The sequence below is a fragment of the Bos javanicus genome, chromosome 5 (assembly GCF_032452875.1).
Source record: "Bos javanicus breed banteng chromosome 5, ARS-OSU_banteng_1.0, whole genome shotgun sequence".
In the NCBI taxonomy this organism is placed as follows: domain Eukaryota; kingdom Metazoa; phylum Chordata; class Mammalia; order Artiodactyla; family Bovidae; genus Bos; species Bos javanicus.
In genome coordinates, this window is record NC_083872.1 from 50,025,369 (window position 1) to 50,047,623 (window position 22,255).

The 22,255-nt window shown below is 38.2% G+C and overlaps 1 protein-coding gene across 2 annotated transcripts in view; it reads right to left on the minus strand.

The window, feature by feature from the left end:
• Positions 1-22,255, minus strand: part of SRGAP1 (SLIT-ROBO Rho GTPase activating protein 1) — a 312,644-nt gene that overhangs the window by 12,275 nt on the left and 278,114 nt on the right. For both annotated transcript variants that reach the window (XM_061416606.1, XM_061416605.1), the window contains exons 16-21: positions 14,486-14,591; positions 11,527-11,751; positions 8,934-9,013; positions 1,637-1,817; positions 455-589; positions 6-345 (exon numbers count right to left, since the gene is read on the minus strand). In XM_061416606.1, the coding sequence (XP_061272590.1) occupies positions 6-345; positions 455-589; positions 1,637-1,817; positions 8,934-9,013; positions 11,527-11,751; positions 14,486-14,591 (1,067 nt within the window). The remainder of the gene's footprint in view (positions 1-5; positions 346-454; positions 590-1,636; positions 1,818-8,933; positions 9,014-11,526; positions 11,752-14,485; positions 14,592-22,255) is intronic.

The following is a 22,255-nucleotide window of genomic DNA, read 5'->3' on the forward strand; positions in this document are numbered from 1 at the left end:
CCTACCTGAGCGATTGTTTCTGGGTCCAGCGGCTTGTGGTCGTTGAAGCCTGAGTATTGCCCTGATGATGTGGACCTTCTAATAGGAGGGCTGTCAATCTTCTTGAGGGAGTCATGGCGGCTGATGTTGGTCAGGCTGCCATGGCCTGGCCGACGCCTCCTCTCAGGACTGTCGTTGTTGAGGCCACGGTTCTGCAGCAGGCCCCGGGGATGACTGCCCAAGCTTGGGGACCCCAGGTCAATTGAGGAGTTGGAAAGACCATGTGGGGGATGGAGGGGGCAATGGCCATCACTGGTCCTGCCAGGACGCCTTGCTGGAGGGGGTGGCTCTCCCCTTTTTCTTTGTCTAGACAGAGAGAATAGCAGAGGTTGTCACACTAGGTAATTCTGCAAGGCTGTGGATGCCACAGCTCCTCAGAACCCCTGGAGAAGTGGAGGCTTGGGAGTCCACCTACCTGGCTAAATAGCCATCAGGATGTCGGTCTGTTGGGGAGTTCATGTCCTTGGATGAAGACTTGTCTTCAGTTACTGGCCCACTGCTGGCCTCGCTGTCAGCTTTCTGGCTCAGAGTGTCTGAAAATGTATCATCCCTGAGATAGTAAGAATCAAGAGTGAGGGTCTTTTGCTTGATGAATGGGGACAAAAGAATAAGTGATGGCATTTCTGTATGTAAATCTTTCTCTTACTAACATAACTTGTTTCTTTTCACTAGAAATATAGCATCATTTCATGGCAGGTAAATTGGAAAATTCAGATGACAAATCATCCATAATATAACATCGAGAGACAACCACTGTTTGAATTCTAGAAAATGTCTTTCTCAGCTTTTCTCCTCTGCCTGGCATACCTATCTATAAGAATGTCCACATGTATGTATAGTATTTACTGTATATATTTATATGTTTCTGTACTTTAGGACTATATGTTTGCATAACACACACACACATAATATTTCTTGGATTCTGAGAGACATTTTAACAGTTTAAAATTAGGCTGAATCAATCACTGTATCCATTTTATGTGGTATTTTTCTCTTTACCTTGAAAAGCTGTTCATAAATTGGTGCTGCATTGTGAAATACCATAGTCACAAAATTAAGATTATACTGTACATGTTATTTTGTATCTTGTTTCTTTCACTTAATATTAAGACCAGATGGGAAGATACCACTTTAAGTATTTTTGAAAGTAGAGCTTTCTCATAAGCAAAATTAAAAAAGAAGCCTGGAGATGATTCTCTTTAGACCTGAAGTCAGTAGCCTCTCTTTGGGGAATTTGGAATTAAAACAGACACCAAGGGAAGAGGCAGCACTGTTTTAGGAATTAGCCGTGCCACTTCAGCTCCTAAAACTAGCCTTTGCACAGGGTACTTTTCTAAGAACCTGAAAGCTTCAGAAGGTATCTCTCACTAGTCCTTGCTCCAGACCTGCTGGGAGAGCATGGGTCCTCGCTAACAGTACTTTCCGGCCAACAGGTTTTCATTTTCCATCAGCATGGTGAAGAACTGAGCCCAGCTCAGAAGTTTTTGCTCTGTAATCCCTTCTCTTTTCTCACAAGACCAAGGTGAGAACAATGTAAGAACAACAGCTGGAGTCTTCTCTTGGGAGCGCTCAGGTGACGGAAGCTGGCACTACTCACATATCCTGCACCACGATGTACTGGTGGGGCACAAGCCCGTCAACCCCGTTGTGCCTTCCTTCCCACCAGTCCTCCGACGCGCGGTGGTACAGCAGGAGAGAAGCCCCCTTCTTGAAGGACAATTCTCTGGCAGACCGCCCAACGTAGTCAAACTTGGCTATCGCTTCTATTGGCTCACATTCTACAAAGAACACACCAGAAAACAGTGTCAGCAGGGTTGTCAGGAGGCGTGATACACTAACTGAAGGGTCTATATGAGGCTTTAGAAAGAAACAAGGTCGTTTTAATAACCAGACAGAACAAGGTAACAAATCAAGACAGTGAGAAAATGATGCTGTTAAAAGGGATAAAGAAAGGCATTCTCTTTCTGTCATCAGTTTCTCAGGCAAAGAAAAATTGAAAATTCGATCTTAATTTCTACAGCCTTGTACTAGAGAGATCATGACAGTCTAAGAAAAATATTTAAAACTTTGTAATATATAAAATCTCTCCTTGGGTTGTAATGTTCTCTGCAATAGCTCCAATATTACTTTGACATTGATGAAGTTTCCAGGCAACATGTTAATACTATTTATAACATGTAAGAGTCACTATTTCAGAACACCAAAAGTTTATGCTTTATTTGCCAATTTTAAAAACAAGTTTACAGATATCACCACATTAAATGTTGTTTGAATACATTTAATTTCCTTAGGTATTTTTTGGGCACTATCAAATCTTATCACCAAGTGTAAAGACAACTTCATTTTTTCTAGTATCAAAACCAAATTCTAGATATTGCTTGTGAAACAAGCATACCTACTTAAGATTCAAAAATGTCTTCTAGGATCAAAAGGTACTGAAAGGAATAATGGTGAGTGAGAAAAAGTTACATGTTGCACAAGGCCATTCATATGACATACTTGAAATGACCTAATAACTGAGATGGAGGATAGATTAGTGATCGCCAGAGGCTAGGGTGGGCGGGAAGCCATGGAAGGAAATGGCTTTGGCTAGGAAAGGGTAGCACAAAGGGGTCCCTATGATGCAACTGTTCTTGATTTTGACTGCGGTTACACAAATCTACTTGTGTGATAAAACTGTGTAGAACTAAGTAAACAACACAGGTGAGTCATGTAAAACTGGTGAAATGTGGATACAGTGGATGGAGTGTGTCAGTGTCCTCATGATAGGAGCAACAGGGACGTAAGATGTTCGTTACTACTGGGGGGAAACGGGGAGTGGGGAGGTGTATGGCATCTCTCTGTAGCGTTTCTTACAGCTGCATATGAATCTACAGTGATCTCAAAATCAAAAGTTGAAAAGAGATATCAAACTCTGGGCCTAGAATTGGAATTTCAGCTCTATTTTAATTCTGACCACAACTATTGAAGGCAAATACGAGGACAAACCACTCAAAACAACTACAAGAGTTGCTTTTTGTGATTCAGGTTACTGCAAAAAGCCCAGCACTGGTGGCTCCGTGGTCTTTCCTCTCCTCTCTCACCATCACCCCATCCTTATCCCTGCTACCAACAACAGGTGAGTCAACTTCTAATCAATAAGAAACAGAACTAAAAAGGGTCAGTACAAGTGGTATTATCTTAGAGAACTCTCTGCAGTGAGCAGCCTCGTTTGTTAAAAACTGAACATGTATGCTGTTACTTTAGAAATGCTTTAGAATATAGGTACACATAATAGATTAAAAACTGTCAAATATTTTGTCAGGAACTTATTATTTTCTATTTCCCTTGGTGACAAACCTTTTCATTTAAAAGAGTTAATCTCTTCCCAAAGTTTAATGCAATAGCTTCAATATCTGTTATATGAAATAACTACAAATGAACTCTCTGGATAGTCAGCTAAGCTTCTTTCTCACTTGAAAAATGCAAACATTCTCTGGGACAGCATGAACATAAAAATCAACAAACATATTGAAAAAGCTTAGGATTTATCTTCTATGAAGGACCGGGGTGAATTTCTGCTATATATTTAAAATAAAGAGAAAAAAAGTCCCATCCTTTGCTAGTAGATAAGTAGATGCTTAAGTAAATAATAATTCATATGGAAGAATCAAACACTATAATCTGTACATGGTATACTTCTCAACAAGGTAGGTGTAAAAATAATTTTAAAACAATACTTTAAGTGTTTTAACAACTGACAATAACTTTTAGATCATATGTTAACACTCCATTATTCCATCCTAAAATATTTTAACATAAATAGCAGTTTTATTAAATATCCACAAGTCTGGTCATAGAGGAGGAAACAGAACTCTTTATTCAAGGCGACTGACTTTATACTTTGTTCTAAACTTGCACATAAAAAGTAAATCCTGCTTGAGCGAGATGACAGATACCAAATTTTTTACCCAGGTCTCCCTGAGGGACAGAAATAAACATGTCTGTGGTGTAAGGGACACAAATAAACATTCATGGAGGAATGAAGGCATGCCAATTGATTAAAAAGAGCGTCATGATATGCAGTCTGCACATTCTTATGTGCTACACCCATACGTTTAAACTGTTTTACTGAAAAAATGGAAATATAATAGCATAACAAAGTATACAACTCATGTACCTGTCAAAGTGAAGAGAGAGCTATTCATGTTCTTTAATGCCATTGGTCATCACTGGCCAAGGGCCATTTAAGACTGTTTAATAGATATGTACATATTTTATCATAATTTCATCATCATGCCATCTATGCTCACTACCTCTTTCTTTTTTGAAACAACTAGCAGCAAGATGATCAGACTTTGTTTATTTAGTTCAAAGGTACAAACATTATGAACGAATGACTGGATGAATCAGAAGTATATATATCAGAAGTATACTTCACTGGTGATCTTACTACATCAACTAGTAATTCTGGGCAATTTCATTATTTTGACTTCTTTCTACTCCCATGAGAGAAATTTCACAGTCAAGTGTCAATCAATAAGCTATTTATACACATCTCAGTCTAGTCATTGCAGAGCAAATCGATCTCAGGGCATGGCGATGCACCACACCCCTTTCATGTAGGGTCACACAGCCCTCTAAAGCTCTGCAGAGGCTTAGTAGAATGCTACTGCTACCAATAACAACAATGAGGGTGAACGTGATAACTTCATTTTCCTACGTGGCTATTATAATTTTGTGCAAGAGAAGGAACATTCAACAGAGCTGATTTTCTGACTGCCTGGTGCTATCAAGTCTTATATTTCCATTTTTTGTAATTTTATACAAAGTGCTAGTATATCACGCTATCCCTTTGGGACCTTGCTGTCCCTGACACTTTCTCTCCTACATCTGTTACCCCTGCCCTTGCAGATGATGATTTTGTTCTGTGACAGCCTCTCTTTTGGAAACAAAGGTTACTCTCTTTAGTGATACCATGACAGAGGGAAGAAAATGCAATACCTGGGTGATCAAAGAGACAGATCAATACTCGGGTTAATTTAGTTATAGGAAGAGTCTGGCTGCAGGCAAGAACATCTGTTCTTTGTAAGCAATGCTTTTCTCTCCAGCACTATCAGGTGAGCAAGATCAAAATGTTATCTCAAATACAGAGCTCTCAGCAAAGCTTCTCTTTTGTAGCCAAGAGGTAAGAACAGGTAAGAACTGACAGATGGTACAGTGGTGAGACTGAGGTTTGGGAAGAGAGATGGCTGGGGCTCTATCGTGGGCTTTTCCTGCCACTGGGACAAGCAAGGAAACACTTAGAAAAGTCACCAGTGAAAAAAGAATGAATTATAGAGAAATGAAACTCAAGACAAAAGAAAGGAGAGAAGAATGTCAGAGGGTGGGCTCAGAGACTTTCAAAAGCAATCCCACAGAAATAGAAGCTGTCACTTTAAAGAGTTTCTTCCAACTTAAGTTTCTGAAAATGTCAATTTTTTTTTTTAAAGCAGAGGGTGGACTCTAACACCTTGATAACCTTCCTGCTGAAATCAACTAAAAATGCTGGATTAAAAAAAAAAAAACAAAAAACTTCGTAAGCGCATTAATCATGACAGTGAGGAATACTATACTTGATGAATGAAGGAACCTATGGACTTAAACAGGTCACCAGAATTATGAACACTAGAATATGTAAGTCAGAGTTTGCCTTGACAGCATTTTCCCCTGCCTGGTTAAGTTTATTTTAAACAAAAGACTAGGTCCAGGGGCTGCCCAGTGTGGAGACTCTAAGCTCTACCAAAGTATCAAACTCTCAGTGTCACAGTGGATTTCTAGTTCTGAAATTCTCCTCCCTTCTCACTCTCCACACTTCTCCATAGATGTAACCACTCTGACCTTGAATTTAAGGAAACAAATCTATCTGAAGGCTTGGGAAAAAAAAAATCACCTCAGAATCCCAACCACATTCTAGCCCTCAGGCAGGTTTGCATTTTAAGTTGATACTACCTGGGTGGCCTGAAAAAACCTCAAACTAAAAATCTATTGTGGTTCCAAGCTGGTTATGCCCCAGGCAGAAGTAAATGAAAACCTTCTCTGGAGGGACATACCTTTACCTCAACGTAAATGAATTCCATAAAGTTCTAAGAAATATGTAAAAAAATATATAAAACACATTGGAAATAAGACTCAGATGAGCAAAGGCCAACAAAAACAAATCTAGGAAGACTTCAGCTTTTTAGAATAATTAGACACATAATCTAAAACAATAGAAAGGATTAGTATTGTGAGTAAAGAGCAAATGACCAAGCAGATATGTAAGTGAACTGAATTTGGGAGAAAAATCAAAAATAAAACTGAATAAGTTTAAAGCAGGTTAGTCATAGTTAAAGAGGGAATAAGAGGATTATGCATATAGCTAAAGAGGTATTAAGAAAAAACTGACAGCTTTATATGTTCATATTAATAATGTCAAAAAGTAATGTTAAACATTAAACTTAAGAAGTTAGAGAAAAAAATGATTCCTACAGAGAAACGTATAAAAGTTTGTTGGGTGACATTAAGTAACTAGAAAGATGTTTGTGGACTATATATTATAAAAATATCAATTCTTTCCATATTAACATATGTAGAATCAGTGCAACTGCAATCTAAACCTCAACAGGTTTTTAGCTTTTTCTTGTTTGTTTCTAAGAACTTGAAAAACTGAATTTGAAATTTAAGTGAAATTGCAAAAGGTGAAGAACTGTTAAGAGGAACAAAGTCAGAAGTCTTGATTTGACAAACACTTTATTAAAAGGTATCAAAATGAAGACAGCAGTGTAGGGATAAACAAGTAGACCCATGGAAAAGAACAGAGACCAGAAATGGACTCACACAGAGAGGATACTTGATTTATGATAAAGGTGCGGGGCAGTAGAGAAAGGACAATTAAGGCTGGGACAGTGGAGACAGCTGCGCATCCATATGGAGAAAAGAGGAACAGATCCCTACCTCACACCATACCTCCAAATGAATTCCTGGTAGAATTAAGCCCTATGTGTGAAAAACAAAACCTGAAAGGATTTAAAAGAGACTATAGAAGAACTTCTACACTAACTTCAAGGCACAGAAGGATAAGGATCTCTTAAAGGAGACACAAAGTGAAACAACCATGAAGGAAAAGATGGGTAAATTCAGCTCCTTTAAAATTAAGATCCTTTGTTTGGCAAAAGACATAATAGGCACATGAAAGACAGGCTACAGAGCAGAAAATATTTGCAAAGCATATACTCAATAAAGGACTTGATCCAGCCTCATAAACTTTTACAAGGAACAACCAAAGCCAAACCAAACTAAACTAAACCAAGCAAAAAAAAGCCCAGAGAAACTAACAGTGAGCAAACAGGCCCTCAGTTGGAAAAACATTTGATAGGAATTTTGCAAAAATAAATCTAAACATACAAAAATTAGTGTATCTGTAATAACCATGTTTTTCATTTTCTATAGTATGACCTCTGGGGCTTTGCTCGCTCCCTGGAGGGACTGTCCCTTCCAGGGTTGGCAAATGCCTAGTAAACAACTCATCTGGAATGTTCTTTTCAAATGCAAACCAACCAATCCAGGGCCCATACTCCAGCCACTTCCTTTCTGGGGCTCCCATACTTTAGGCCACTATCTCCCTGCTCCAATCACTTCATGGCCAGGTACCAACCAGAGACAGTCACAGAGCCCTCTGAAATTATTAAAACTAGGCAATCCTAACCCTGCTTACCCTGCCTTGCTTGTTCCTTCCTGTGGAAACCACCATAAAAATTCTTGGCCAATTGTCCTCCTGCCTGTCTGACTCTGGTGTTTTCCCTGGCCCCCCGAGGTGTGACGTGTCCCCTCCTCTTAGGAAATGTGAGCATCAGATTATCTTTTCAATGGCGATCATCTCCTGATCTGTTGGCCTTACCATACCCCCTTACCACACCATAAGTTTTCTATTAATATACTATGTTTTAAAACGTCTTCATCAGTAAGCAGGGAAATGCACATTAAAATCACAATGAGATACCATTAAACACTTGACAGTATTGGCAAAGACAATATTTGATAAACTCGAGTGTTGATGACTACATACAACTGAAAGGCTGAGACACTGTTGGTGGGAGTGGGTAGTCTTACAACCATTTTCTTATTTTTTGGCTGCTTCTTGTGATAGGTGGGATCTTAGTTCCCTGACCAGGGATTGAACCCATGCCTCCTGAAGTGGAAGCATGGGCTCTTAACCACTGGACTGCCAGGGAAGTCCCCTTACAACATTTTCAAAAATAGTTTGGCAGTATGTAGCAAGGTTGAAGACATGCTTACTCCTAGGTGTGTATATCTGAGAGAAACTCCTGTACACCTGCAGCAAGGTACATGTTCAAAATATTCATACCTGAACTGTTTTTTAATGGTGAAAAACAGAAAACACCTCATGTATTCACCAATTAAAAAAAAATACAATGGAATACTATACAGTGGTAAATAAATTATTCTAATTCCATGCAACGATGGGGATGAACTTCAGCAATATAATACTGAATAGAAAACAGTGAAAGTATATATAGTATGATTCCATTTATAAAAAGTTCGAGAAAACAGAAAATGAAACAATAATCCATTTAAAAGCACAAACACAGAGCTTACCTTGAGGGGTATGGAAGACAATGGGTTCAGGAAAGTAAAACGGTAATGATACCTTTTTCTTAAATTTGGTGGTGGTTTCACAGGTGTTCCCTGCAGTAGTATTCTTTGTAGTTTACACATATTTAGTAAATATTATTTTGTATCTACTGAATTCTTAATACAAGCAATTCTTGGTATACATGCTGCCAAAGCGAGTACAATATCAGTAATTCTTTAAAAATGGTTATAAAAATGGCTATAAAGACTAGTTTTATAATAGCATGAGCATGAGCGCATACCGTCTTCACTGGTGTGCGGCTCTGTACCAGCGTCCTGATCCACTTCCTCCAGCGTACCGTGCTCACTGTACGGGCTGTCGCTGAGGAGCAGAAGTAGAAATCATATGAAGCCAAAGTGAATTTCAAAACTGAACAACTGCTACTATAAGGAAAAACAGAAGACTTTGGAATGGCAAAGGAGACCCTGGATAGCCTTTCAGTGGAATGCTGGAGCCTCCAGGACTGTGTAATCCTATAGGACTCTTTGTCCGTTCATCTTTGACATATTACAACTCTGTAAAGACGAAACTGACGTGTAGGAAACTGACAGTATTACAATGATTCTTATGTGTAAAAATGAAAATTTGTTGAATTCTAGCGGAATATGATTATCACCCTCTAGATACACCAATTTTTGCAAATTCATTTCAGTATCCCCTACTGCATAAAAATGGATGGCTCTTTGATTTCCGCTTTGAACTGGCTGTAGTATCTTTTTCAACTTTTCTTGACACATGTTCATTTTTATATCTGAGAGTTAATTTTATCCTTTAACATTACCACTATTACTTCTCAAATGTATGCTGATAAATGGAATGCATTGGTTACAAATACAAACCTGACATTGTTGTAAAAGCCCATTTGTATTGCTGGCATTGGGGGATGAGGATGATTACTATAATACTGACTTTCTGTTTAAAACAAGTGATATCTACAGAGAATACCATGTGTGGGAGAAGACATAATCAAGCACACGTTACTGACTTCAAGACTCTTTATTATGGGGATTTTACCCTGTTTGTAAAAAAGGAGCAACCACAAAAAGTCTTAGAACACAAAACATTAAATAATATCCACCAGACATCCATATATTTCCTCTCTAATAAAGTGAATAAGACAGCACAACTTACTGATAGAGCCCTGCTGCTGCTGCTAAGTCACTTCAGTCATGTCCGACTCTGTGCGATCCCATAGACGGCAGCCCACCAGTCTCCTCCGTCCCTGGGATTCTCCAGGCAAGAACACTGGAGTGGGTTGCCATTTCCTTCTCCAATGCATGAAAGTGAAAAGTGAAAGTGAAGTCGCTCAGTCGTGTCCGACCCTCAGCGACCCCATGGACTGCAGCCTTCCAGGCTCCTCTGTCCATGGGATTTTCCAGGCAAGAGTACTGGAGTAGGATGCCATTGCCTTCTCCGATAGAGCCCTGAATATCTGTAAATACTAAACATGACTGACACTGGCCCTGAAACAAATACAACTAGGAAAATAAAATTCTGAATTCTGAAAATAAAATTCTGAAAAACTCACCAGGACTGAGTTTTATTCGTTTATCTTTCCAGAGCCAAGCTGATGTCAGTATGTGCATATAGTAAGTATTTTAAAAATATGTAGCCCTAGTGGGCTACAGTCCATGGGGTTGCAGAGAGTCAGACACAATTGAGCAACTCACACACACATAGAATCTATCATGCTTTGTTGTTAATTTAGAAAGCAGTACTTCTGGAAATGGTCAATTCTGAATTTTCTTAATGGCATAAGATCATTTGTGGTTTAAATTATACTGTGGTTTAAGTTAAAAAAAAAAAGTGTGCTTTCAGTTATTTAGATTTTTCAGCTACTTGTTCTACTTCTACTTAATCCCCATTAAGGCAGTGGGAAACAAAGTATCCTGCAGAGTCCAGAATGAAGGGCTTAGGCAAATCTATTTCCAGCTGCTCCTGAATCTGAGCTGCACAGGGCTTTTTCGAGGGAGGCTGGGAGACAACTGCTGAGTGGGAAGACTTGTGTGGACTTAGGAATCAGACAGACTTGGGCTGCCTCCAGAAACCACTAGTCATTGGCCGGGCTTCTTGGCCTCTCTTAACTTACTTGGTAGAGTGGGAATAGAAGAGATCATATGCACCGGGAAGCTGGCACACAGGAGGACCTCAACGAATTAAAACCAGTTTTACTGTATATGATTTCTTAGAAGCTGGAACTCATATATCAAATAGTGAACATAAACATTTCGGGGTTTCCTTATCTTTGGATTATACATTTTTATCCTTCATTGGAAGGTGACTATATTGTCTTATTAAATATTTTGTATCCCAACAATATAATAATGTAATAACTTTGTTCAAAGTGACCATGACTTGTGTAATTGATTAGGACAATATTAGTAAGAATGGAAATGAAAGTAAGAATGAAAACATTTAGTTGACAGCTGCTCCTTTAAAATGAAATTTTTGAAATACTTTCCATAGAATCAAAACTATTTAGGAATGAAAATGAAGTCTGTTAATTCAGTTATCTTTTCTTGATATAACAGTAAAAATGTATACAGCTCTCTATTTAAAAACCATTCTCTACAAAAGTCATGATGGGGTAGGTGTATCTAAAAAGATGCCGTGCTCAGGGAAAAGAGAAATGAATATGAATTTCCATAAGAAGAAGCCAGTGCTGTCATGGGATTTAATATTCTAATTTATCTCAAGTGTTCCTGCGGCTTCTTTTTTTTAATTGGGAGCACTGGCATCTTATAGTCAGTTATTTTTTTTAAAATTAAGTTGATATCTGTACTTGTATAATTTTTTCCAGGAGGAGAAGGAAGGACTAAAATTCTTGGACTTACCAATACTCGTCTCCAGCCATACATTTTTCATAAACAGGGCCATCCAGCTCTTTAGCATCTGGGAAAATAGTCTCATGGTGGATGATGATGGTTTTGACAATCTCATTCACATGAGCCTGGCAGGACACTTGATCCTGTATCTCTGGGACAGGCATCAACGTAGGGCCAAAACAGATGGCCAGGTTATAAGGGTCCATCATGTTTTCATCACTGTACTGTGAAAGACTATGAAAGAAAGAAAGACAGGAGTTATAAAAGAACGGGGGCGGGGGGGGGGGGGGTGGAGAAAACACTTCATAGGATACTTCCTATTCTGAAAAGGAGTTTTCTTATTAGAATAAAATATTTCATCCTACTTTAAGGTGGCTCAGCAAATTCCAAAGAAAGTAAAGCAACTTATAACCTTTCCACTAGGTAGACATGGAAAAAGGAATATAAATCCTGTTTGCTTAATTCAGTGGCGTTTTTTTTTAAAGTCACAAGGGAGTTTAAGATAATCTCTAACACAATGGAGACCAGGATCAAGTAAAAGAGTTTCATCTGCAAACAGTATGATCATCTTTAAAACTGTCCTCCAACTAACCAAATACGTTTCAGCTTTTCCCATAAATCTTGAGGGGAGTCCTCAAGAAAAACAAAAGCACCTTTTCTTTGTACCCACTGAAAGAAAGCAAGCAATTCCAGGCTTTGTAATTTGCTTTTGGGCAAGATGATTAATACAAGGTGACAACTGGTGTCACAAAAGACAGTTACAAGGGTAAGTACAGGGAAGAATCCTCAACTCTCACACTCCATTTAAAGCTGGTAAACTACAAACTTTGGGGGAGATTTCCAGTTGTCTAGTACTAATTGTAAAATTCAATTCAATGGCTGTTGGTGAGATATTTTCCACAGCGGACTGAGAATAAGAAGTTCTTTATGCTATGCCTCTAACACATGGGCAAGGTGCTGTTTCAGGGAGAATCTAGAGAATCTATCTTTCAGTGTATAGAATGTCAACCTTGAAAGGAAATGTAAAATCCAGGTGAACAGATGACAAACGGAAGGAGAGAAAAAGAGACTCAGCTACATTTGTGAGATGTTGACAGACACAAAGAAGCTGAGATACCGTGTGACAAGATACTTTACCCGGTGTTGGAAATAAGATAGCTGAGAAAGTAGAAAATACAAAAGTATAATTCTCACAGGCAACATATGTCTTTCCTTTCTGCCATTTCTCAAACATAAAATCTTAAAACAGTTCACAAATAACAGCCAATGATCATGTTACAGATCACCTTCAACATGAATGCAGGAAGGAAAAGTGAGATTCAGAGTAAGAATGATCTCATGTTCAAAAGACACACTTAAGCTCAATGGGGAGAGTCAGTCTTTCTGGGTCTTTAGTTAGTGCTGGCTTGAAGAGCAAACAGCGGATATAAAATTTTTGATTTTACAATGAAAAGAGAATAGCTTCTTTCTCTTTCCAAAAGTCCTGTTCCACATATCCTACTCCAGAGACTGGGCCTGGCCTCTGCACGAAGGCAGGTGCAGGAACCAGGGGACATCTCTGGGCAGAAATGCTGGAAGCAATCCTGATGTCTGGCTCATGCACAGTTGCTAGTCTGCTGAGATCCACCGTCAGTTAGATTCACCCTTTGAGAGCTTTCTTGATTCACGGTCAGTTTGCTTCCCTAGTCCACTGTGGTTGATTGGTTCACAGTGGGTTTCACTTAGGCGTGTCAAGAATATTTGGTAAGGACATCATGTAGAGCCCAGCAGGAATGCGAGGTGGTCCACGTTGGGGAAGGAGAGGCACGTGCAATTGGCAAACCTTCAGATTTTTACAACTACCTCGTGACTAGGCTTATTTAAAGATAAAAGTTTACGGTATCATTTAACCTAAAAGAGTTTGCACCCATCTCTCTTGGTACTGCTTATTTCCAGGGGTGACTTTCGTGCTTGTGTCATCTGTAGATGCTTTAGCTCCATTCTGTATGGGTCCCCTGCCAGCATTTCCCTATTGTAGGATACTTGGCTTGGGGGCTGGGGTGTGTGGTCAGTCTGAATGGTATGATTTCAGGAAGAGTCAGTAGGGTTGTAGTGAATCCCCACGGCTTTTAAGAACTTAACACTTCTGGTGAAACAGAAGAAAAAATTTTCTAATTTTAAGAAGGGAGAGCTCATGCTTGAGTAAGAAAGCATTTCCTGAAGTTTACTCCACCTTTTTTAATTTAATTAAAAATATAATTTTTTTAATTAAAAAAAAACAAAACAAAACCTGCTTAATTGAAATGTTAAAGAGCAAGGGGACTCAGATAGAGCAGGGGAAGATGTTCTTATCATGGAGCCATGCACCTCCAAGTGACACACCTGAAATCAATTTCCCTAAATTAAAAGAGTCAAGTTTTCTTGAAAATAATGCAGTGATTTTTAAGATTTCTGTGACATTGTTTTAAAGATCGCTTTAGAAATATCATCTTTTTGACAAGGTCTCATTATACTCAATTTGCAGACAATTCTTTTTTGGATCTGTGTACAAGTCTCACCTACAATTCCCTTCCTTCCCTGACTATAACATTAAAAATCACAGAAATTTTCTGCAGTGAGCAGGCGGTTTACATCATTTTGACAAAAACATTTATGACATTGGCTTTGGATGGAAGTTGGAAAAAAGCACATATTTCACTGAAAAGTGTTCTTTTTAGTAATATTTGTGCATTTCTGCATTTATGGCCAGTTTCTACATCTGGTGATGAGGTTTATTTAGGTCATTGTGTGACCTTATAAGGTAGCTCACACATGATGACTTTGATCTGCTGAGGAAAACTGCACCTTCAGTCTCTATTCAATAATCTTCTCTTCGACTCCACTAATAAAAGGAACCCAATGTACATTTTACAGAATCCAAGAACAAAGAATTCAGAGTGGTACACAGGGAATTAAAATGAGCATTTTGGCAAAGACTTGTGGTACTTACTGATTGAGGAAGGCAAAGAGGTACCTCATCACTATAAGGACCGACCTGGGCAAGGTCAGGAGCAGTTTGCGGATGTGAAGCGCCCTCTCATAGAGATTATCTATTCCTACAGACAGAAGAGGACATGGTTAGGATCCTTTTACCAGCCACATTTAAAGCAGAACATCGTAGCACCCAAATTCAGTACCTATCTGAACATAAGCAACACTTTGCCTTTAGGTGAGATGTAGTTGTAACCAATAAAGCAAATCAGTGAGTGATCTGCTTGGGTGTACTCGAGGACCTCTCTTCTGACTCATCACTGTTTTCTCTGATTTCCATGGGCTTGGCTTTGAGCAGCTTAGAGTCTTCTAAATTTAAAAATCATTTTCAGTTGTTGCTGTTTCCACATTTTGCATCTGGTATGGTTTAAACTCCTTTTCGCTGCACATTAACTAAAGTAACTTTTGGGGATAGGATACCTCTCCCTTTGCATGACTCATTAATTCTTCACATATATATTTGTTAATTACTGTGACTCAAGAGTCTCAGTAGGATCAAAGGACTCAATAATCAAGTCATCAACATTTCTACCTAACTCAGTCTCAAGAGTCCCAGAGCAATTGGTTTGTCTTTCATGACAACTTCACAGGACACTTGGAAAACCCACACTATACAGAGAGGGAAGATGGAATACCTAGAGATGATTCGCAAGGCACTGAGAGTTCGGTGTGGTGAATTTTGCATCTATAAATGCAAAAGGAACCACATTTAATATAGTATTGATCTTTAATGTTTGTCAAATTCCATAGGGGGCCTGTCATCTTTAGGTTAGAAGAATATACAGGTATTACTTCCAAGAGGCTTCATCTTAATTCAAAATCCTCTTGCCTCTAATTTCTGAGTTCTAAACTCAATTCCCTACTCCTTAAGGGTAGATTCAAATTTTTATTTAAAAAGAATTGGAACAGGTATTTACATATTAGTTTCACACTAGCATAATGCCTAATAGCCAATAGGTAGAAACGTCCATTGATAGATGGGTGGATAAACAAAATGTGGTATATATTCACAATGAAATATTATTCAGCCCTATAAAGGAACAGAATTCTAATACATGCTACAACAAGGATGAACCTTGAAGGCCCTATGCTAAGTGAAATAAGTCAGACACAAAAAGCCATACACTAATGTTATATAATTCCACTTATATGAGGTATTTAGAGTAGTCCATTTCACAGAGACAGGAAGTAGAGTGGTGACTGTCAGAACTGGAGGGAGGGGAATGGGGAGTTACTGTTTAATGGGCAGAGTTTCAGTACAGCATGAAAAAAAGAGTTCTGGAGACAATGGTAATAGCTGCAAAACAATGTGAATGAACTTAATGCCATTGAATTGTACATTAAAAAAAGATTAAAATGGCCAATTTTATGTCTATTTTACTGCAATAAAAAAAAAAGAATGGGGGAGGGGGTGCCCCGTGAGATGCCAAATAAAGATTTTAGGGGAGAAAAGCAACAGGAGTGTAAAAAAGTGACACCAAGAAGACCGGATAAAATTATGTGAGGTTGGCACTCCCTGCAGCTACAGTGAACATACACCAAAGCAAAACAGAAAGGCTGGCACTCCTGGAATAGAGCAAACGGATGTGTCCCAAAGGCCAGACCACGATATTACCTGGTTGGCAGCATGCATCCTACAAGAGTCTTGCTCTGGTACAAATGACTCATTTACTCTCCAGAGTCCAGTTAGCATGTCAAAATTTATGTTTGCTATGGACACTCTAATGTGCATTTCTAGCTGGCTTTGAGTGTGGCAATTCATAATCTTTCAGAATTTTATACTGCGTGAAAAGACGAGTGTGTGTGTGTACTCAGTCATGTCCAACTCTTCGTGAACCCTATGGACTGTAGTCTGCCAGGCTCCTCTGTCCATGGAATTTTCCAGGCAAGAATATTGGAGCGAGTTGCCATTTCCTATGTCAGATCATCTTCCCGACCCAGGGAACAAACCTGGGTCTCTCATTTCCTGCATTGGCAGGTGGGTTTCTTTATCAGTGTACCACCTGGTAGCCAGGAGGAGATTGTTAGATAGCATCGCTGACTCAATGGACATGAATTTGAGCAAACTCCAAGATAGTGGGCCAGAGGATCCTGGTGTGCTGAAGTCCATGGGGTCACAAAGAATCAGACATGACTTAGCAAGTGAACAACCACAACATGAAAAGATCTTTTCCTCAGACAAGTTGTCAGTGAGGAAGATCATATTTCACCTGGATTTCTTTTATGCTGGGATTCTTTTTCATCAGCATCTAATGTAATTAGGTAAAAGTGGGATTTGCCCAATCTCAGTCACATGCTCAGAGCTCCCTTGGCTAATTTACGTTCCTTCCCTAGCACTGCAAGATTCCCATGTCAGCATACCAACTTCACAGCATGGAAGTTTGACAGCTCCATGTAAATGTGTGTGAAAAATTCACCACCAAACAGAAGTGAATTCAGAAAATGGCCAAAAGTTCAAATGGCCATTCCTCTGAAAATATCAGCTCTTCTGTGGCACTGTTTGTAAAGGTGTTTGTCAGAAAACAAATAAGAAAACATAAGATGCAGATTTATCCTTAAGGAGGAAGAAAGGGAAGGAAATTCCTTGGTAGTCACATGCAGAAATGGCTTATGTAAGAGCAGGCAAATATTTCTGAACTCCATAGCCCAACAAGCAATAATCAAGGGGAATTTAAAGGCGCGGGTGGTAAAGAACCTGCCTGCCAATGCAGGAGACTTAAAAGATGAGGGTTTGATCCCTCATCTGAGGGTTGGGAAGATCCCCTAGAGGAGGAAATGGCAACCCACTCCAGTATTCTTGCCTAGAGAATCCCATGTACAGAGGAGCCTGGAGGGCTACAGTCCATAGGGTCACAAAGAGTTGGACACGACTGAAGCAACTTATCATAGCATGCAGGATAGTTTTAGGTTCAGTGTTAGGTTTTAATAATGTCAAAGTATCAATCAGTTGTATGTGTAATAGTATATGTGTGTGAATGAAAAGGAAAGAGAAAAAGAGACCTTTTAACATATTGAATCAATCTTAGCCCTGAGATGATTTACCAGCTGTTCTTCTAGGTAAGAAATGAACTGCTTATAAATCTTTCTAATTAACCATTAATAGATCTACATATATTTAGGTAAATACACAGAGATATGAAGTAGATCAGTGGTTGTCTAGGGCTGAGGGTGATGGTGGTTTGAGTGTTTGCTAACTGGGGTTTCTTTCTGGAGTTCTATGAATTAAGCAATTGAGTTCTTTCCTAGTTACCAAGCAACATTATAGATATAAATATATAAATAATGTCTCTCCTTCTGCTGAATTATCAAATAGAAATTAGTAAAGAAACTAAATCTTAGCCTAAGGAGCCTTATCTGTTTCAATACTAAGCCTACTAATCATTTTTGCAGAGAAAAGGAATCTTTGAGAAAATCATTGTAAGGCAGCAAACAGAAATTTTGAGCTCAGAGAGAAAACTACTGTGTATGGCAATAAAGCTGAAGAATTTTTAGCAACAAAAACATACATTGGAACACCAGGAAAAGAGTTCAAAAGCTTTTTCCATAAAACCATCAGATATAGGAAACAGATTTATGTACCAAGAAGCTCATCATGGTATTTTTGTATAACTGCAAAATCACTTTTGGAAACAATCTAATTTTCTAAAACTAGGGAATTTGTTAAATAGAATAAAAAACATTATATGGACACTAAAAACTATATTTTGAAAAATAACTTAGTAATGTGAGAAAGTGTTATAACATTAAATTTTAAAAATAGTTTATAAAGAGAAAATAGGGTATGATAATTTTTAATAAATTTTAAGATTTATTGAGATATAATTCATGTATTTTAAGTATACAATTTTATGGTTTTTAGTACATTTGGAATTGAGCAACCACAACTTCAGTCCATTATAGAACATTTTCATCATGTCTAAAAGAAATCTTATATCCACGAGCAGTCATTCGGCATGATGCAGCTTTTTTTTTTTTAATCAAAGGTATGTAGTTATGGTATAGCCACATAATGGAATATTATTTGGCAATTTAAAACAAGTACTGACATACGCTACAACACGAATAAACCTTGAAAACATGCTAAATGAATTAAGCCCATCAAAAAAGACCATATATTGTATAATTTCATTTATATGAAATAGGCAGAATAGGTAAATACACAGAGATACAAAGTAGATTAGTGGTTGTCTAGGGCTGAGGGTGATGGTGGTTATGAGTGTTTGCTAACTGAGATTTCTTTTTGGAGCCATGAAAATGTTCTAAAATTGATTTTGGTGACTTTCCTAATCCTGTGATCATACTAAAAACCACTGACTTGTACATGTTAATGGATAAATTGATGGTATGAGAATTGTCTCTCAATAAGCTGCTTTAAAAATACATAGGAAAATGTGCTATTTGCAGAGACGTGAATGGACTAAAGACTGTCATACAAAATGAAGAAAGAGAAAAACAAATACTGTATATTAATGCATATATGTAGAATCTATAAAAACGGTACTGGTGAACCTATATGCAAAGCAGAAATAGAGACACAGATGTAGAGAACAAAAGTATGGATGCCACGGGGGGAAGAGGGGATGAGACGGATTGGGAGATTAGGACTGACATACATACACTGCTAGGTATAAGAGAGATAACTGAGGAGAACTACTGCACAGCACAGGGAACTCTACCCAGTACCCTTTGGTGGCCTAAATGGGAAGAGAGTCCAAAAAAAGAGCGGATGCATGTGTATGTATGGCTGATTTGCTTTGTTGTACAGCAGAAACCACCACCACGCTGTAAAGCAGCTATGCGTGCATGTGTGCTCAGTCGGCTCTGACTCTTTGCCACTCTTTTCAATTGCAGCCTGCCAGGCTCCTCTGTCCACGGGACTCTCCAGGCAAGAATACTGGAGTGGGCTGCCATTTCTTCCTCCAGGGGATCTTCCTGACCCAGGGATTGAACTCATGTGGCCTGCATCTCCTGCACTTCAGGCAGATTCTTTACCACTGAGCTATTTTGGGAAAGCCTCAAAGCAACTATATTCCAATTAAAAAAATTTTAAGAAATACATAGGTGTATATATATGATCTAGCTGGGAAAATATTAAAAAAGTTAATATTATTTTTGTGCATAAGAATTCTAGATTTGTTTTACTTATTTTCTAATTTTTCTATAGTAATCACATGTTAGTTGCATATTAAGCAATTATTTTTAAAAAGCAGTGCTTGGCTATTGGATGATTTTAAGGAATTATTTTTTTTTAAGGTATGAAAATGGTTTTGTGGCTATGTTGTATAAAAAAAAGAAGCATCATCTCCCAGAGATACACACACCCAGATGAAATGATCTGATGTCAGAGGGATGATAACAAAGCAATGTACGTGGGACAAATCTGGCTAACACATGGAAACTGTTAAAGCAAGGCAATTATATTATTTATATGTAAATATATCTTTATGTATCCTCTTGTAGACATCTGAAATTTCCTACAATAAATAAGTAAAAAAGAAGGTAGGTTACAAATGGGACAGTATAGTTCCACTTTGGCTTTTTAAAAACAGTGTGTGTGCGTATGACTATACACAGGGATCAGAATGTGTACACACACACCACTGATTCTCTTTGGGTAGTGGCATTATGGGAGAAGTATTCTATGTGCTTTTTTTAAATACTATGTTTTCTATAATGACTAAATGTTGCTTTTGTTGTTGTTGTTCAGTTGCTAAGTCATGTCTGACTCTTTGTGACCCCATGGACTGCAGCACACCAGGCTTCCCTGTCCTTCACTATCTTCTGGAGGTTGCTCAAACTCATGTCCATAGAGGCGATGATGCCATCTAATCGTCTTATCCTCTGTTGCCCCATAGGTAAAAAAAAAAAAACAAAACACCCTCCTAAAAAAAGATGTTTCCTTTTGTAAAACCAGTCCCCTAAATAACAGCACATAACAAAGTACAAACGCTTCTTCTGGGCTCACAGCCCTGAAGCAGCCAGGAAAGACCGTGAATTGCTTGAGCTGCTCTACTAGAGCAAGTCGCTTGGATCTGTGCCCTGGGGAGCCTCAGAGCCACAGTACACGGACATTCCAGAAGCTGCCCGGACTGTGTGGGTATGATCTGGAGCAGTCACAAAACCATTCACAAAGTGGATGGTTGTTTAAAAAAAAAGCAAACCAAAAAACCCTTGGGTGAGAAATGGAGACGCTATCCAGTTTATTTCAAATTTAGATTGCCTTTGATGTCTTTATCCAGATTTTTAAAAAGAAACTTGTAGTGAATTGGGGATGAACAGTGCACACTGGAAAAAAAAAAGAGAGAGAGAGAATGCTAAGACAAATTTTCTTTTACTACATTTACAAGTTTCCAGAGAATATGGTATTTAGAGGCATATGAATAGCACAATAACTCACCCCCCACCACACAGTCTTTCCAGAAACAATTCAAAAACAGGTAAGCAAAAGGTAGCAGGTGTTCCAGAGACTTATCTAAACTCTTAGAAAAGATGAAAAGGGAAAAACTCCTAGAATAAAAGATGAAAAGGGAAGTTTTTCTATACAAGTATCACATGAAATTACCTTAGTAGAGAAAATCAAATCCAATGAAGGCGATACTAGGAGATGACATGGAAAATAGCAATCTATCTCCATGAGACCTCTCTCCACTAACATTCCTAAGTCTTTTGCTTCTATCACAAATTTAGACTGAATTTATTTGTAAATAAATATCTTATCTCTTCTAGTATATTTTAAACCTCCTGAATGCAAAAGTCAAGTCTTTGAATCCTGAGAAAGTTTTGCAACACTGTAGGCAATAATCATCAAAAGTCTGTAATATTAATGGAAGGATATAATAATGAATGACATACCATGTTCAAATTTATTGAAAATCCAGGAAAAATACAGGTATATCAATCATGGTCACGCTGGTAAGAGAAAATGCTTACCTAAAGGTAAATCAATAATAACCAGGAATTCCCTTTTAAATAGATTAGATGTTGGAAGAAATGGGGTTGCTATTCATGGTGCCATTACGTGTTTTTGAAAAACATTCCATTCTGCAAAATTATGCACTAAAAACAACAGGACTTACGGGCAAACCACTGCACAACATCTAAGAATCTGTAACTAGAGAACTAACAAAAACATTAACAACACTACTTAAATTACTGGCATAGTTAAATCTACTGGTGTGTGCACCTAGCAACCGTAGCAGCCTTAGTCGCCAGGGGCTCCCACTTCTTTGAGATGTTGGTCCTGTGGGTATTCATTGCCAACAGAGACTATTTTCATACTAATTAGCCCAAGGATTATTAATCCATTTTTCATTAATTCATTGTTTAAATACAGGGGGAAATGTCTTTGCAGCTTCTTTATGTGCCCCTGTAGCATTTCATGTAAGGCATTCTTTGCAATAAAAGATATTTCTGTAGATTTTCCATTTTTTTCCTTTATGATCTTCTTATTTTGCTTCACATCTACTTGTAAGAAAGCTTGTCTTTGATTGTAACACATTTACTGTGCTGGGAAAAATCATGTCGGAACCAACACAATGTCTGGGTTAAACTAACATCATTTCTAAATGCTTGTGAAATAATTATAGCAAAGAAATACATATTTTGAACAGGTTAAGACTGGTAAATGGCTAACCCAGGTATTGGCATATGTGACCTGAGTTTGCAGTAGGAGTAACTGTGACAGTTGTAATGATGACAACATATACTGCAATATGTGTTGCGAGCAACA